At 54.9% G+C, this 18,537-nt stretch overlaps 1 protein-coding gene and 1 long non-coding RNA gene across 3 annotated transcripts in view; one reads left to right on the top strand and one right to left on the bottom strand.

Moving 5' to 3' along the window:
* Positions 1-10,581, top strand: part of KBTBD12 (kelch repeat and BTB domain containing 12) — a 50,868-nt gene extending 40,287 nt beyond the window's left edge. For both annotated transcript variants that reach the window (XM_019984633.2, XM_070777026.1), the window contains exon 6: positions 9,355-10,581. In XM_019984633.2, coding sequence (XP_019840192.2) covers positions 9,355-9,536 — 182 coding nt within the window. In that variant the 3' untranslated portion in view covers positions 9,537-10,581. The remainder of the gene's footprint in view (positions 1-9,354) is intronic.
* LOC139178671 (uncharacterized) lies at positions 104-17,089 on the bottom strand. Its single transcript, XR_011563104.1, has 3 exons — positions 14,580-17,089; positions 12,758-12,848; positions 104-4,920 (listed from the first exon to the last, which is right to left on the bottom strand). It is a non-coding gene; the product is annotated as an uncharacterized lncRNA (long non-coding RNA).
* Between the last annotated feature and the right edge of the window lie 1,448 nt (positions 17,090-18,537).

Below are 18,537 nucleotides of genomic sequence, written 5' to 3'. Positions count from 1 at the left end.
AGGAAAAACATGCCTCGGGAGCACTCCCAACTTTGGATGCACGCCAGATAAAAATGGCAGAGCCCCTGAAGAAAGCCGAGCCCGTGGCACGCCTGCCCTCGTGCTGAAAGCGCATAAATATGTTTAAGTTAAAATTTCCATTAGCAACTAAGAGGCTTTGGAGATCTGTGAGCCTGACATGAGTGTGCCTTATTAGGCTCTTGATTCAAACAAGTCTTCTGCAGAAAGATATTTTTTTCAGATAATCTGGGGCATTTGAATGTGGACTGAAGTGTTAGATGGACTGGAGTATTAATACCATAAAGAACTGGTAGTTTTGTTAGGTCGTGATGATAACGGTGTGGTAGGGGCTTCCCTGGTGGTTCAGACAGTAAAGAATCTGCCCGCAATGCGGGAGACCCAACTTTGGTCCCCAGGAGGAAGGCATGGCAACGCACTCCAGTATTCTTGCCTGGGAAATCCCATGAACAGAGAAGCCTGGTGGGACATAGTCCGGGGGTTCGCAGAGTTGGACACAACCAGGGCACTAAGGGTTTCACTTTTTTCGCTGTAGCTTTTCATAAGAGAGGAAGAAAAAGGAAAAACGTTATGAACGAGTGAGACTGTGTAGAGGGTTTTATAGATGAAAATGATATGCTCTCTGAAATGTGTGTTAATCTACCCTAGCAGATGTTTTTTTTAATTGAATGGGGACTGGGTGCTGGGAATGGCAAGAATAGATCTTACAACACTGGTGGTGTGCGGGTCATTTTTACAGCTGGACAATGGCTACAGGGCTTTACTTATGACTTTTTTGCTTTCGTCTTGGCCACGTGGGCTGTGGGATCTTAGTTCCCCAACCAGGGATCAAACCTGGGCCCCTGGTGGTGAGAGCACGGAACTCTAACCAAGTCCGCCAAAAGCACATGCTTACTAGTTTTTTATGCGTGAACGGCCCCATAACAAGAAGCTTCCATTTTCCTCTCTCTATTTGTTCTTCACAGAATTTTCCAAAATGTATTTTTAATGGTTCTAATAGCTTTTATTATTATACTTTGGCCACCTGATGCGAAGAGCTGACTCATTGGAAAAGACCCTGATGCTGGGAAAGATTGAGGGCAAGAGGAGAAGGGGACGACAGAGGACGAGATGGTTGGATGGCATCACCGACTCAACAGACATGAGTTTGAGCAAACTCTGGGAGATGGTGATGGACAGGGAAGCCTAGTGTGCTGCGCTCCATGGGGTCGCAGAGTCAGACAAGACTTACCGGCTGAACAACAAAATATCTTTTATATTAACCATCAGACGCTCACATAAAGGCAGTTCCTGTCACAGTAGCGAGAACCCTGGCAGGACAAGGAGATCTTGTCAGGGTCCTCGTTGGAGCCACGAGTGTGGGGAGGCCTGGGAGGGGCAGGAGAGAGCCCACGTGCCCGACCTCCCCCCACCCCCACCTCTAGGGCTCCCCTCCAGCAGTGACGGAGCTCAGCGCCAACCGGGCAACAGGAAAAGGAAGAACAAACCACAGAACCCCTGCCCTCTGTCCTCTGGCTGTGGGCTCTCTCTGGAGCAGAAGGCAAGACGCAGGGCAGGCTCGGGACCTCCGGAGCAGTGGCCGGTAATCAGTGTCTAAGGATCCAGAAGATACACTGCTTCATCTCGTTCCTTGTCTTACCTTCCTTTGTATCATATTGAGTTAGAGAGCTGATATCCTGTTTTCAAGACTGTCTGAGCCAACCTCTTCTCCTGGAGCAGTAATGGATCCATAATGCTTCTAGCCAGAGGGGGATGGGTTTACCAGGCAAGCTCTCAAAGTCCATTTTAATTATTTGCTTCGAAGACAGCAGACTGTCCGGGACTGGATGACTGAGTTGTCACAGGGGTGCTCGTGATGAAATAGGGATCTCAGGACCTGAACACAGGCACTGAATTTTCTCTTCTTACTCAGCACAAGCCTGCGCGTCCCACGTATTAACTCAGAAAACCACAGTCAAGAAATTTCTCTGGCATCTTTGGTGGCTCCGTGGTACACAACCCGCCTGCCATTGCAGGAGACACGGACAGGGAAGCGCGGCGGCCGCAGTCTACGGGGTCGCGAGGGGCGGACGTGCCTGAGCAACTGAGCTCAGCTCGATGGACACCAGAGCACATAATAAATACAGTGATAGGGTTTTGGTTAAAATGGTGGGTGGGACACCTCTGTTTTCTCCCACACTCCCTGAAAAGGACAGTACGTGGGATGAACACAGTCAGACAGAGAGAAGGGGACAGGGGACAGTAGCAACACAGAGTTGGAAGCACTTACGTGGGTGGATGAGTAGCTGCCCAGACACAGGAGCTCAGCGCTCACCTGGCAACAGGAAAAGGAAGCAGAAACCACAGAGCCTGGGAGCGGACACGCGACTGTGGGAGGGGAGTGGGCTGATGCTGACCACATGGGGACAGAGGCAGGAAGGAGACCCCCGCCATGCCCTCCCACACCCCAACAAAGACAGAAGCCGAGGACGGGGCGGGGTGGGGGAGGTGATCAGTGATAAAAACAGGGAACTTAAGAGAACAGCTACATCCTGAACCTCGAGAGCATCAGCTTTCTTCCTTCTCTGGCTCCCAGACATGGGCTGTACCTTCTAGTCAGGAGACTGGATAATTCTCCCCTGGGGATTGACCAGCAACCCCCGTCCCCGGAAAGGGAAAGCAACTCACCCCCTAAGGAACCGCACAGAAAAGGCTTCCATGGTGTCCCTCTGTTACAGATAGCAAACAGCTGGGAATCATCAGACCTCCGCGGAAAGCATGTACATAACAGAGAGAAATCAAAACACAGAAACGAAGGAACAGGCTGGAGCAAACAGGCTATGCCAGGAGGAGACGTGTCCTTGGAGAGGAGAGAGAGAGTGTGCGTCGGTGCCAGAGGGCTCCTGGAGGTTACGAACACGATAGGAGAGAAATCTACGGCAGAGAACCTGGGGTGCAGGGTGGAAGGGACATCTCAGCACCTGGAGGGGAAGGCAGAGTATGTCTGCAATGTCCAATATTTCAATAATAGGCGTTTTAGTAAAGAAAAAAAAAGAGAGAGAAAAGAAATAGAGACAACGGCTGGATGAAACACCCCTGCAGTAAATGAGGAGAGTTTCCTGGAACTGAAGTCCCCCGATGAAAGGAAACAGCCATCCCAGCAGAGTGGGAGGAAACGGACGTGAAGTGAAGCGCAGGATGCCGGGGACACAGGAGGGTCCCGAGAGTCCCGGAGAGAAAGGGCTCGTCTCGTAGAAAGGGTCGGGAATCAGAGGAGCCACCCTTAGGAAACAGGACGCCGGAAGCCAGAAGAAAGGGAGGCCACTGCTTTCAAACGCCTACGGGAGTCACCTTCTCCCCGCACCACCATACCTGCCGAATCGCCAAGTAGGGGGCGCGTTTTCAGACGTGAGACACACTGTGTCTCCCAAAATCTGTCTCCCCCATTCCGTTTCGTTAGGTTTTGCTTCACTAAAAACAGGCGTCCAAGCCAAGTAGGAGTAGGAAGTGGGGCTTTCCTGGGTGGCGAAGACTCTGAGTGCCCAGTGCAGGGGGGCCAGGTTCCACCCCTTGTCAGGGAACTAGACCCTGCAGGCTGCAATGGAGACTGATGATGCTGCATGCCACACACAGCTAAGGCCCAGCGCAGGCAAACACACACATAGAAATAAAATACTTTAAAAAGAAGCATAGCTGGGGGCCAGGAGACAGAGTTAAACACTGCAAGGGCCGTCAGTCACGCTTACGGGCCATTATAAAAGCTCCCAGTGGCTGCGCTTGGGGCTCCCCTCCTGCAGTGCAGCCCACTGACTGTTCGGGTGGCACTCTCCGCACTGCCGTGGGGCTTGGAGCTCAAGTTACTGGCAGCTTTAAAATGCGGGTGCACTGGGTCCTTCCTCCAGACCTGGGAGTTGCGGGCCATCTGCCGGTATCCATGGAGCTGCAGCAAGCTCGCTAGCAGAGTCCCAGACTCTTCACAGTTCTTGCCCGGAGTCCTGGGACTCACCCGGGTAACAGACAGGCTCACAGCCTCTGTTGTCCACCTCCAGCACAGGCTGAGGAGGCCAAGGTTACAATTCAGAAAGATCCGCGCTCATGGCACCAGTGCGTCACAGACTCACAGGATACAGGAGAGGAGGGAGCGTTTCCAGCTCTTCTGATGAGGCCAGTATTTCCCTGACAACAAAACTGCACAGACATTGCAAGAAAACCGCAGGCCACTATCCCTGAGTGAATACGGAGCCAAAGTTGTCAATGAAGACTGGCAGACTGCACACAGCAATGTGGAGAGAATCACGCACTGTGAGCGAGCAGGAGTTACCCAGGCCCGAAGTCGGCCCACAGAGATTCACCAACGTGACGCTCCATTGGTGCGTCTGTAGAAGAAAGGACAAAATCGGGTTGATCATCTCCAGAGAGGCAGAAAAGAATTTGACAAAATCCAACACCTTCCATGGTATAAAAAACCCAAAACACGGGGACAGAAGGGGACTTGCACAACCCAGTGAAGGGCGTCTATGAAACTCCACAGGCAGCATCAGACATACGGCCAGACTGAAAGCTCTCCCCCAAGACCAGTAACAAGACCGACGCCCCCCCACCCCGTCACTTCTAGTCAACATTGTACTAATCAGGGCAGTTAGGAAAGAAAACAAACAAATCAAAGGCATCCAGATTGGAGAGGAATAGGTAACTGCCTAGGACATGGTATCTTATTTGGAAAGCCTGAAGGACCCACCAGAAAAGCTCCGAGAGGGACCTGGCTGGTGCTCCACTGCTTGGGGACTCACCTTGTGGTGCAGGAGAGGCGGGTTCGATCCCTGATTGTTGGGGAACCAAGATCCCACAAGCAGGGGGGCCACTAGGCCCACACGCCCACCACAGAGAAGCCAGCCTGCCGCAGAGAGGATCCACGTGCTGCAACTGAGAACAGACGCAGGAAAGCAGGTAAATATCCACAAAAGAAGAAAGCTACCAGAGCTAACACAAGTTCATCAAGGCTGTAGGACAGGAGACGAATGTACACAAATGAGCTGTATCTCCATACGCTCACAGCGGCCACTCCAAAAATAACGTCGAGAGAGCAACTCCAGGACTGCCCTGCTGGTCCGGGAGCTAACTCTGCTCCCAGCGCAGGAGGCCTGGGTTCGATCGCTGGTCAGGGAACTCGAGCCCACGTGCCGCAACTAAAGGTCCCGAGTGCTGTAACTAAGCACAGCCAAATAATTACTAAAAAAAGAAAAAATTCCATTTATAATAGTATCAGAAATAATAAGGGGCTTCTCTAGTGGCTCAGACAGTAGCAAATCTACCTGCAGTGTAGGAGACAAGGCTTTGACCCCTGGGTTGGGATGATCCCCTGGAGAAGTGAAGGGCAACCCACTCCAGTATTCTTGCCTGGAAAATCCCATGGACAGATGAGCCTGGCAGGCCTCAGTCCACAGGGTTGCAAAAGTAACACCCACACACACAATGTGACTGCAAAAAGCTCAGCACTTGTGCAATGAAAACTGCACATCATTACAGACATTGGAAAGCCAAATAAATGGTAAGACAGCACACACAAAAATCGACAAACTGATCCTAAAATTTACATGGAAATGCAAAAGACTCAGAATACTCAAAACAATCTTGTAAAAGAAGAAGATTCATACTTCCTAATCTCGAAACTTCCTTCACACATATAGTAATAATTGACGGTGTGGCAGGGGCACCATGATAGACATGGAGATCGATGGGATATATCTGAGAGTCCAGAAATGATCCCTTATTTTAATGGCCAATTTATTTCCAATAATAGTACTAGACAATTCAATGGGGAAACGATCCCCTTTTCAGCAAATGGTGCAGGAATAATTGGCTATCCACATGCAATAACTGGATATTCATTCATGTGCAAATGAATGAAGTTTGGACCTCACACAGACACAGAAATGAACTCAAAATGGATCAAAAACCTAATCCCAAGAGGAAAAAACTATACACTTTCAGAAGAAAACATAGGCATAAATCTCTGTGATCCTCCTGAATTAGGCAATGGTTTCTTATATAAACTTAAAGCATGACTAAGAAAAAATAGATGCATTGTGCATCAAATTTTAACTTCTGTGCTCCAAAGGGCCATGTCAAGAGAGAGAAAGTGCAACCCACAGGATGGGAGAAAATATCACACATCTAATAAGCAACTTGTATTGTGAATCTGTTAAAAGTCTTACAACTTAATAATACAAAGAAAACTATTAGTAACACTCTTTTAAAAAAACTGACAAAGGATCTGAATAGATATGTATCCAATGAAAATAAAGAAATGGCCAGGGAGTCACATGACCAGCCACCAGGGAAATGCAAATCAAAGCCACAGTGAGATCATCCTTTACACCCACCAGAGTGATTGTGAGGAAAAGAAACAGATAATAACAAGTATTGACAAGGACTGGAGACGTTGGAGCCTCATACAGGGCTGGTGGGAATGTAAAATGGAGCAGCTTCTGTGGAATTTGAAACCTGAGGTTTCTGGAGTCACATCGCGTGTGCGTGTGTGTGTGCGTGTGTGTGTGTGTGTGTGTGTTACTCTTTGTAGCACCATGGACAGCAGCAATTCCCCTCCAAAGCACATACACCGGAGAAATGAAAACATCTGTCCACACAAAAACAGGCACCAGTGTTCAGAGCTGCAGGGTTTGTAGCAGGCAAAACCCGACCAACCTGAGTGTCTATCAACTAACAAACTAACAAATGGCCAAATAAAACACGGGCCATCCATACAGCGTTCCTTGGCGATAGAGGAATGAAGCTGACACAGGTTACAGTGTAAATGAACCTTGAAAGCGTTGTGCTCGGGGAAAGACGGCAGTCACAGAAGACCCCAGATGAGTCCATTCATACGAAATGCCCAGAAAAGGCAAGTGTGTGCAGATCGGATGTCAGGGGCTGGGGGAGGCGTGAACAGGAACCTACAGCTAGTGGGGACAGGGTTGCTTTCTGGGGGTGACGAAAATGCTCTTCAACCAGATGGTGCTGGTGAGACAGTGCTGTGAGCACACGGCAACCACTGAGTCACTCCCTTAAAAGAGACAACAACAGTGTGAGAGCTGGACTGTGAAGAAGGCTGAGCGCCGAAGAACGGATGCTTTTGGACTGTGGTGTCGGAGAAGACTCCTGAGGGTCCCCTGGACTGCAAGGAGATCCAACCAGTCCACCCTAAAGGAGATCAGTCCTGAATATTCATTGGAAGGACTGCTGCTTAAGCTGAAACTCCAATACTTTGGCCACCTCACGCAAAGAGCTGACTCATTTGAAAAGACCCTGATGCTGGGAAAGATTGAAGGCAGGAGGAGAAGGGGACGACAGAGGATGAGATGGCTGGATGGCATCACCGACTCGATGGACGTGAGTTTGAGTGAGCTCCGGGAGTTGGTGATGGACAGGGAGGCCTGGCGTGCCGCGATTCACGGGGTCGCAAAGAGTCGGACACGACTGAGTGACTGAACTGAACTGAATGTTTAAGAGCCAGAGAAAAATAAGAGAACATATGAGGAAAAATTATTAGAATGACTGTAGGTTTCTCCAACCAAAGAGACCAGAAGCCAATGGAGCAAAATCTAAGCACAACACACACACACACACACACACACACACTGCCAGCTCTCTGGAATTACAAATCCAGCACAAACATCCTCCAGAACTGAAGGCAAAATGACGATCAAACTGTCTCAGGAGGAGGAAAGCTAAGAGGATGCTTTGCCAGCAAACCTGCTTTAAAGAGAGAGACAGAGAGAGGAGGAGGATCCTCTGAGCGAAGGGCAGCGGGATCGCTGAGAAGACGTCCTGGAGGAGAGACATGCAGAGGAGCCCGGGGGAGGCCGGGCTAAACGCGATGGGCGACGCGTCCTTCTCTTCAGTTCTTGCGCACGAGAATGGCAGCTGACTGGAAAACTTAGCATTGTCTGGTCGTGTTCTCAGTGTGGTTACTGTTACACAGAGAGGGCCGTCTCCCTGTCGTGACAATTAAGTGGAAAGGGGTGGAGAGCCTGAGAGTCTAGATGCGGTGAGGGGAGCTCCCTGCTCCACTTACGTGATGAGGTATAAATGCAAACAGTCCGTTCAAAGGCACTGCAACCCTTAGAACAACTACTGAAAAATAGCTGTAGAAAAAACATGCTTAATAAAAAAAATTTTTTTTAAACAAAGAAAAATAAGGAGGCTTAAAATCTCAAGATAAATTAAAATGGGATATTTAAAATATTCAAGCAATCCAGGGACTTCTCTGGTGGTCCAGTGGCTGAGAAACTGCCTTGCAGTTCAGGGGACGCCAGTTTGATCCCTGATCGGGGAACTGAGATCCCATATGCCTCAGAGCAACTAAGCCCATGAGCTGCAGCTGCTGAGCCCGCTGGTCTGGAGCCTGTGCTCCGAAAGAGGCAAGCCTGCGCAGCACAAGAGAGACCCAGGGAAGCAAAAAAGAGAGACAGAAATTCAAATAATCCAAAAATAAGAAGGGGAGACAGAGAAGATCAGAAATATGAGTTCAGTGGCTCAGGAAGATCCCCTGAAGGCAGAAACAGCAGCCAGTACTCTTGCCTGGAGAATCCCATGGACAGAGGAGCCTGGTGGCTACAGTCGCTGGGTCACAAAGAGCCGTTCGTGACTCCACACAAGGGTGAACCTGGGGACGTGGTGCTAAGCGGGACAATCCAGACCGAAACACCATCCCCGTGTGGTCTCAGTGAGACACGGACTCCAGAATAACCAAACTCACAGAAGCAGACAGTGGAGACGGGAGTGCCGGGGACTCGGGGAGGGTGGGCAGGGCAGACGAGGAGATGCTGGTCGGAAGGTCCAGACCTCCAGCTCCAAGCTGAGGGCGTTCTGGGATCTAAGGCCTGGCGGGGGACTGCAGCTGACGGTACTGGGAGCCCCCTGGCTGTCCAGTGGTCAGGACTTGGGCTATCCCAGCTGCGGCCCAGGTTCAATCTCTGGTCAGGAAACTAAGATCCTAGAAGCTGTTTGGCAGAAAAAAAACAACCAGAAAACAACACTGCATTGTGTACCTGAGATTTGCTAAGTGTTCTCAACACACAGGGGGATCATGTGGGGTGAGCGGTGTGTGAAAAGCTTGACTGTGGGGACCATTCCACAGTGCGTGTACAACTCAGTCATGGCCTGTCTGAGGAACACCTGAATGTGAGGTGTCACGCAGCCTTTCTTCATTCCTGAAATGTCAGAAGCACCGTGTCTGCCGCGGTGCGATGTTCACGCTGTTAGCCGACTTCTGGAGCGCAGCGCCTTCTAGCGGAAGCTGCGAAACGGCGACGACGGCCTCTGGGTTCAGTGCCGCCCTTCTCTGTTGCTTTTCAGATCGCCACGAGGTTATCTGCAAGGAGATCCTGGAGCTGGACCCCTGGGAGAACCAGTGGAACGTCGTGGCCGTCGACGTCCTCATGCACGACAGCTACGACGTCTGCCTGGTGGCCAGGATGAACCCCCGCGACCTCATCCCCCCGCCATCGGATCTGGTGGAGGAGGGCGGGGGGCGCTGAGGTCAGCGTCACGGGGGGGGGCCTCCCGTGGTGTCTGCGGAGGAGGCACTGGGCATGGGGGTCCACACGTACATCCCTCACCTGGGACATGTGCGTTTGCATGCGTAGTGGCCCCCAAGCAGAGCAGCGCGTGCTGGGCGCTGCAGGGGATGTGGGTTATGCAGACAGAGGGGACCCAGCCTTTGCAATGCTTCCCCAAGGTCAGAGGGTAAGGACGGAGCTGCCCACTTGAGTCACAGTTGAGCAGCGTCGGGAAACAGCCTTCTCTCAAAATATAATTTAGGAATGTTGTTTGAACAGCCCTCGGACACCCGTCTATTTCACTCGTCATCTCTGCTTCTGGAAGCCCACTGCGTGCAAAGAGTGCATTCTGGTTGCTATCCTTCACCAATTTCCCAAGAGTTTCACGTGCACAAGACTCTTACTTAAGCAGGAACAGCCAGTGGATGCTCTCTAACTTCCCCAGGGGAGACCAGCGTAGACAGAGGCAGCTTTGGCGTAGAGCCGTGTGCCTGTGGTGTTGGTGGTCAGTCACTCAGCCGTGTTCGACTCTTTTCGAGCCTGTGCCTGCAGCACGCCAGGCCTCCCTGTCCATCACCAACTCCTGGAGTTTGCTCAGGCTCACGTCCATCGAGCCGGTAATGCCATCCAACCATCTCATCCTCTGTCGTCCCCTTGCCCTCCCACCTTTCATCTTTCCCAGCATCAGAGTCCTTTCCAATGAGTCGGTTCTTCACATCAGGTGGCCAAAGGATTGGAGCTTCAGCTTCAGCATCAGTCCTTCCAAGGAATATTCACAGTCGATTTCCTTTAGGATGGAGTGGTGGGATCTAGACGTGACTGTGAACTCTGGGAGACAGTGGAGGATGGAGGAGCCTGGAGCGCTGCAGTCCCTGGGGCGCAGAGAGCAGGACCCGACCTAGAGGCTGAACAGCCGCGACAACCTCCCCTTGCTGATAGAGTTAGCAGCCCAGCCTCAAGTGTTTCCCTGTCTGCCCCGTTCTCACCTGAGTTGAAGGCTGTCCCAGTGCATGTTGGTGGGGGGGGGGGGATGGAGTGGGGGGGCTCATAAAACCGGGACCGTTGCTGGTTCTCTTCCGTGTGAGACAGGATAGTTTGGGGCTGAGCAGGGGGCACAGGGTGGGGCTGGGGATGGTGATCCGGGCGCTGAAGCATCATCGTTCTCACTGACTGACTTTATGGTGAGCAAGTGCTGTAAAATGAGTCATTAAATAAGATCTCATGGATAAAACGCTGCGCTCATTTCGTTTCTCCTACTGCAATTCAGGGTAGCTTTCATTTGAAGAGGGGTGCTCAGCACTCCCCGGGCAGGAATCAGAGTCAGGGAGGACCATCTTCAGGGACATCAGGAGACAGGCCCAGAGCCCAGGACATGGGTAGGTGGCCAAGGACAGGATGTGGTCCCTTCCCCAGGGCAGCCAAAGCCCCAGAGGAGATGGAACCAATCACAGAAGACCCCCAGGGAGCAGAGGGAGAGACAGGAGCCACAGAGACTGAGCGTTCCTGAGATGAGCAGCTGCTGCGGCCAGTGCCCAGAGCGGGGCAGGGCGCAGCCTCGACCCTCGGAGTCTGGGAATGAGGTCCCCGGGACAGTGAGGGACAGGCCCCCTCGCCTGCGGGGCGACCTCCAGTTGGCTCTAACAAGGGCCCCCGGACTCAAAGAAGGAGGTTGGCACTACCCCCGAGCCGTCGTGTGAGTGACTCGCTTCCTGGAGCAAAGTGACCCTAACTGTGTGGGGAGTGGGGTGTGCAGCCCGGGGTGGGGGGTGCAGCCCATGATAGGGGGTCCTGGGGGGCTCCTCCCACGGGCAGGTGGACAGAAAGGGCAGCCTGTGCCCAGGCCCCGCTCGGGAAGGGCGTGGCCGGGCTGGGCAAGCAGGCTCCACGTGCTCTCCGGGCGGCCGCTCCTGGGGCGCCCGCCCGCGCTGCGCCCTCCCGGGCCGGGCCGGCGGGTCCTGGAGCCCTGCGCGGCGGGGACGCGCAGTCAGTGGAGCAGCTGCTCCCCCTGGCGGCGTTCCCACAGCGAGGCCGCAGCCGGAGCCGGGGACACCGGGACGTGGGGCCACCTCTGAGGACACCGCCTGGACGGCTGCGCTAAGGCGCAGCTCGGGCCCCCGGGGAGACAGCCCGCACGGGGGATGAGCAAAAAAAAAACAAAAAAAAAAAAACCTGGGAGAACAGGAAAAGGGATGAGCAGGCTTCACAGAAAGGGAGCCTGGAGGGGCCAGGAAACCAGGAAAAGGAGCTCATCCGCTTGGATTCAGCGGATGAATCCAAGGAGGATTCAAGGATGCTCCAAAGGAGCAGCAAGTCCACCCGGGAGGAGGGGCCGCTTCACGCCCGTGCGGCCAGAGCCAGGCAGCCCCCGGGGGCTCCGGGCTGGCCCCTCATGGTGGACGTGCAGGTGGGCCTGGGCAGCCGCCGTGGCCTGAGCTTACGCTGACAGCAGGGTTTCTGCGATGTGGGGTCAGAAGTGACCCAGCGCCCAGGACAGGAGAATGCACGAGCGTCCAGGCACGGTCCTGCTTGCAAACCCCACAGAAGTGAAGCAGATCAGAGCAGGCACGCGTCTGCGGGGGCGGGGAACCTCGGAAATACAGCGCCGAGGGCAGACAGGCAGCGAACCAGAAACCGCGCAACACCACGTGGTCGGGCTGGAAACACACAGGAGCGCCCTGCGCGACTCAGAGACAGGCCGCGTGAAGCGGAAGAGAAAGTCTGGTGGGGGGGACTCTGGGACCTGGCTGGCGGCCCGGAGGGAGGGGTACACGACGCAGGGGCGGCTCTGCGGGCTCGGGGCCCTCCGAGCGTTCCCGGGCCTCAGTGGCTCTGATCCACGCCACGCACGACTAGGGGTAATATCTGACTTGGGTGTTTCAGGTCAGTTCAGTCGCTCAGTCGTGTCTGACTCTTTGAGACCCATGGACTGCATCACGCCAGGCCTCCCTGTCCATCACCAACTCCCGGAGTTCACCCAAACTCCTGTCCGTCCAGTCGGTGATGCCATCCAACCATCTCACCCTCTGTCGTCCCCGTCTCCTCCCGCCTTCAGTCTTCCCCAGCATCAGGGTTTCCATGGCATCTCTTACCCTGTTCTCTATACTTTTACTCTTATGATACATTTTGTAATCGTTTGGTTACAGCATTTCTCGAACGTTGTTTGGAGTGAGACCCACGCAGCGAGAGCTCCCTGGACTAACCTGGCCTGGTGCCCACTGGTCAGCGTGTGGCCTGGTCACTCAACTTGCTGCGCTTGTTCATGTTGGTGTCGGGGAGACGCTCCGACTGACCCTGTCGAGAGAATTGAGGGAGTCAGTCCTCCAGGGAGTCGTCCGGGGCCTGCGATGAGCCAGGCAGGGGGCAAGGTGGACACAGAGGCTTCGAGGCTGGGGGCAGGGGGGCGAGTGCGGTAGCTGACCCGCACCCCCACCACGTGGGCCCCCTCCCAGGGCAGCCAGCAACGACAGGTGCACCCCGACACAGAGGCTCCTTTTCAGCAACCTTACAACCTCCTGTCTGTGTCCAGGACAGGTCCCCACGGGGCACACGCGTCTTTCCTTCTCTCCAACCTGAGCTCACTTCCCTTTACACCTGGAAGACGAGCCTTTCTCGGACAATCGGGCAGAGGAGGCTGGAACCTAAGGAAGCACTCAGTGGGCGGGGTGGTCCCCACACTTCAGGATTTACAGCAGTAATGAGCAAACTTTCTGCATCAAGAGCTGAAAGGCAAATATTTCAGGCTTTGTGGGCTAGATGGTCTGAGTTACACAGTCTTTGCTGATTTCTGTTGAGGGGGGGAGGTGTTTTCCACATCCTTTAAAAGTGCTATTCTTGCACTGAGGCCTGTAGGGTTACAGAGATCACTTGGGGTGTGCACCCTAGGGACCTAGGCTAGTGACCCCAGCCGAGACCCTCTGTGTCAGAAAGTCCAGAAGGCCCGAGACCACGTTTTCCAGGGCAGCCGCCTCCCTCTACCCCAGCCTCTGCCCTCCAGCTCACCCCACCCCTACCCAGACCCTCCTGCGGGGAGAGGGGGTCCCCCTGGCCCCTCCCGTCCATCCCCTGGGACCCCAGGAAGGCCCACCAGGCCTGAGCCACCCGGATGCAGGCCTGGCATCCCCTGCAGACCTGGCCTGGCCTACAGCCGGCAGCGGGACGGGATGTGTGGCCGTGGCTCTGCTGGCCAAAGCCCAGCCCTGCCCGGGACGGGCAACTGGCCTCCCCACTCGGCTCTCCACCACCCGCCTGCGGTTCCCTTTCCTCCTTCCACCCTCACCCTGCAGGTTTTATTCCGTTCCTACATCTCAGCCAAGCAAGCAGAGGGCCAAGACCTCGATCAGTCCGCTCCGTGTCTTTCCATCACCCTTCAGCTTGGGGAGGAAGGCCGCAGGGACATGCAAACGGCTCCCGGGACGGCCAGCAGGGGGCACAGCTGAGCAGGGGCGGGATGGAGGAGTCGGAGTTGTTCAGGGTCCAGAGACGGAAGACACGGCTAGGCTGCGGCAGCCCGGAAACTGTACGCCCGGCTTCCAGAAACACCTTCCGCTGAGCCCAGGCCGGTGGGCATAAAGGAGGAATTTCCAGCAAAGAAAGAAAAAAAACAAGCCTCTGCGAAGGAGTCGAGCGGATCATCAGCAGAAGAGAGAAACAGGCCAGCGCAGCTTTGTAGCGGTTTTATTGAGATTAAATTCACACATCGCAACGCTCGCCTACTGAAAATGCACAGTGATTCAGTGTTCAGAGCTGTGCAACCATCACAACCGCCAAGCGCAGGGCATTTTTGTATCACCCTGAAACGAAATCCCAAGGAGAGAAGGGAACAACGGGGAGAAGACACTTGGGACTGCGGGGCTGGGGTGGGCAGACCTCATGCCGACCACAGCTCTCTGCTCCGCCTGTGCGCTCTCACACAGACAGCAGCTGAAACCGGCCTACTTGGGCTCGTTAGGAAAAAGAGACCCCCACACTCTCCCGGTGCCCTTCACCCCCTGCATCCCCACCCCGCCCCCGGCAAACACTGACCTGACGTCCGCCTCCACGGCAGCCTGTTCTGGACGCTTCGCACAGCACGCCCCGGGCACTGGCTCCTTTCACTGAGCACCATGTTTCCGGGGCCCAGCTGCGCTGAGGAAGAGTCAGCACTTCACTTGTTTCTGCTGCAGCCAAAAGAACGGGCCACCTTTTATCTTCATCTTTTTCAGTCACACCAGGGCGTGTGGGTCAAACCCAAGCCCTCTGGAGTGGAAGCCCGGAACCTGGGCCACTGGACCACCAGGGAGCTTCCTGTTCGTGTTCTTATTGATCTCCTCCTTACTCGCGGGGCTACCGCCACTTTTTGACTATGGTGAACGTGGTGCTACGAACACTCCTGTGCAAGTTTTTGTTTGAACGTCTGTTTTTAATTCTTTGAGGCTTATATTTAAGCATGGACTTCCTGGGTCAGAGGATAAAGAATGTGCCTGCATTACAGAACACACAGGAGATGCGGGTTCAATTCCTGGGTCAGCAAGTTTCCCCTGGAGGAGGGCACGGCAACCCAGTCCAGTATTCCTGTCTGGAGAATCCCACGGACAGAGGAACCTGGTGGGATACAGTCCATGGGGTCGCAGAGTCGGACTTGACTGAGTGATTAAGCACGCAGGACAGCTCACGTGAAGAACATTTGACGGTTAAGCCCTAAGTCATTCCTTTAATTTTGACATTTAATTGCTAGTCATCTGGTCACTGAGGAACAGCCAGACGTGTTTTCCAAAGTGCCGACAGTGTCTTACATTTCAACCAGGAGCTGCCTGTAGGCATCTGGGGAAACGACCAGGAGGCCTGGACAGGGCACTGAGTAGGTTGCTCACAGCTTTCCTTCCAAGGAGCAAGCATCGTTTAATTTCATGGCTGCAGTCACCATCTACAGCAACTTTGGAGCCCCCAAAATAATCTGCCACTGTTTCCATTGTTTCCTCATCTATTTGCCATGAAGCAATGGGCCCAGATGCCATGATCTTAGTTTTCTGAATGTTGAGTTTTAGAGCAACTTTTTCACTCTCCTCTTTCGCTTCATCAAGAAGCTCTTTAGTTCCTCTTCACTTTCTGCCATAAGGGTGGTGTCATCTGCATATCTGAGGTTATTGATATTTCTCCCAGCAATCTTGATTCCAGCTTATGTTTCTTCCAGTCCAGCGTTTCTCATGATGTACTCTGCATAGAAGTTAAATAAGCAGGGTGACAATATACAGCCTCGATGTACTCCTTTTCTTATTTGGAACCAGTCTGTTGTTCCATGTCCAGTTCTAACTGTTGCTTCCTAACCTGCATACAGATTTCTCAGGAGACAGGTCAGGTGGTCCGATATTCCCATCTCTTGAAGAATTTTCCAATTTGTTGTGATCCATACCATCAAAGGCTTTGGCGTAGTGAATAAAGCAAAAGTAGATGATTTTCTGAAGTGTCTTGCTTTTTCTAATAAAGGATGTGTAGCTAGAACTTACAAAGAATTGTCAAAACTCAATAATAAGAAAATCCAAACAATCCATCTTGTTAACGGGCAAAATGCCTGAAAAGATGGTAACCCCCCCCCCAAAAAAAAGATCTACAGATGCAAATATGCACACGAAGAGAGGCTCAATAGAATGCATCAGTAGGAAAATACAATTTAGAACCACAGTAAGAACTTAGAGCCTGTTATACACAGTGAGGGGCTTCCCTGGGGGCTCAGACGGTAAGGAATCTGCCTGCAACGTGGAAGACCCAGGTTTGATCCCTGGGTCGGGAAGATCCCCTGGAGACGCAACTGGCAACCCACTCCAGTACTCTTGCCTGGAGAATCCCTTGGGCAGAGGAGCCTGGTGGGCTATAGTCTATGGGGTCATAAAGAGTTGGACACGACTGAGCGACTAATGCACACACACGTACGGAGTGAAGTGTGTCAGAGACAGCAAAGCAAATACCATATAGTAACACATCTGCGTGGGATCTAGACAAATGGGGCCAACACACCTTGCTGCAGGGCAGGAACAGACACACAGACGTGGACGGTGGACTTGCGGACACGGGCAGGGAAGGGGGCGAACTGAGAGGCGCGCTGACACATACACGCTATCGTGCGTGGGACGGACAGCTGGTGGGAGGCCTCCGGGCAGCGCAGGGCGCTCACCGCGGTGCTGTGATGACCTGGGCGGGGCGGGCAGGGAGGCCCACGAGGCAGGGGCATGTGGACACGTTCAGCCGCGTCATGCTGTCCTACAGCAGAAGCTAGCAGGACACCGTGCAGCAACGTCCTCCCGTGTAAGACACACACGGTGACGCTGCACGAGAGAGACGGACACTTTATTAAAAGCCCGACACGAGCAACTGCTGGTGAGGCTGCAGGGCAACTGGAATTCTCGGGCGCGGCTGGTGGGTCTGCAAAGCTGTGAAGAGGCGAGCTCTGCAGACAAGCTCCAACAACTCGGTGAATTGGGTATCAGCCGAGCCGGAAGAGCCAGGCGCCGAGCCGGAGGAGCCAGGCGCCGAGCCGGAGGAGCCAGGCGCCGAGCCGGAGGAGCCAGCCGCCGAGCCGGAGGAGCCAGGCGCCGAGCCGGAGGAGCCAGCCGCCGAGCCGGAGGAGCCAGCCGCCGAGCCGGAGGAGCCAGGCGCCGAGCCGGAGGAGCCAGGCGCCGAGCCGGAGGAGCCAGGCGCAGAGCCGGAGGAGCCAGGCGCCGAGCCGGAGGAGCCAGGCGCCGAGCCGGAGGAGCCAGGCGCCGAGCCGGAGGAGCCAGCCGCCGAGCCGGAGGAGCCAGGCGCCGAGCCGGAGGAGCCAGCCGCCGAGCCGGAGGAGCCAGGCGCCGAGCCGGAGGAGCCAGGCGCAGAGCCGGAGGAGCCAGCCGCCGAGCCGGAGGAGCCAGGCGCCGAGCCGGAGGAGCCAGGCGCCGAGCCGGAGGAGCCAGCCGCCGAGCCGGAGGAGCCAGGCGCCGAGCCGGAGGAGCCAGCCGCAGAGCCGGAGGAGCCAGCCGCCGAGCCGGAGGAGCCAGGCGCCGAGCCGGAGGAGCCAGGCGCCGAGCCGGAGGAGCCAGGCGCAGAGCCGGAGGAGCCAGGCGCCGAGCCGGAGGAGCCAGGCGCCGAGCCGGAGGAGCCAGGCGCCGAGCCGGAGGAGCCAGCCGCCGAGCCGGAGGAGCCAGGCGCCGAGCCGGAGGAGCCAGCCGCCGAGCCGGAGGAGCCAGGCGCCGAGCCGGAGGAGCCAGCCGCCGAGCCGGAGGAGCCAGGCGCCGAGCCGGAGGAGCCAGCCGCAGAGCCCACACACTGCACGGCTGTGTTCATATGGAGGCGTGGAGGTAAAACCACAGGGACAGAAAATCCGTCCGTGGTTGGCAGGAGCTGAGACTGGGGGCAGGAGGCGCTGCCCACGGGGCACATGGACCTAGCTCTTCTGTGTCTTGACTACAGTGGTGGCTGAGGGGCTGCATGCTTCCGTCGCACGTTGCACAGCTGTCCAGGAAGAAAGGTGAGCTTTGGGGGCTCCCCTGGTGGCTCAGTGGCAAAAGAATCCACCTGCCAGTGCAGCGGGCACGAGCTCAACCCCTGGTCCGGGACAATCCCACAGGCGGCAGGGCAGCTCAGCCCGTGGGCCACAGCTGCTGAGCCTGTGCTCCAGGGCCTGGGACCCGAGACAAGCACAGCCATTGCAATGAGAGGCCGGCGTGCGACCACGATAACCCCCGCAGGCTGCGGCAACCCCTGCCGGCCGCGGTGAGAGGAAGCGCACACAGCAAGAGACCCAGCACAGCCAAAAATAAATACATTTTCTAAAAAGAGCAAATCACTGCATGCACAGCAACGCAGACGGCTCTCACAGACGTGTTTGAGTGAAACGAGCCAGACACACAAGGGGCCACACTGAGTGCTTCTGTGCACTCAGAGCTCCAGAACGTGCAGAAGTCATCGACGACAGCAGAGGCTAGAACAGTACGTACCTGGGGGAGGTCTCAAAACTGGGACCACGCAAGGAGCC

The sequence above is a fragment of the Bos indicus genome, chromosome 22 (assembly GCF_029378745.1).
Source record: "Bos indicus isolate NIAB-ARS_2022 breed Sahiwal x Tharparkar chromosome 22, NIAB-ARS_B.indTharparkar_mat_pri_1.0, whole genome shotgun sequence".
NCBI classification, from domain to species: Eukaryota; Metazoa; Chordata; class Mammalia; order Artiodactyla; family Bovidae; genus Bos; species Bos indicus.
Note: the sequence above shows the minus strand (reverse complement) of the source record. Positions and strands in the feature narration are given on the sequence as shown.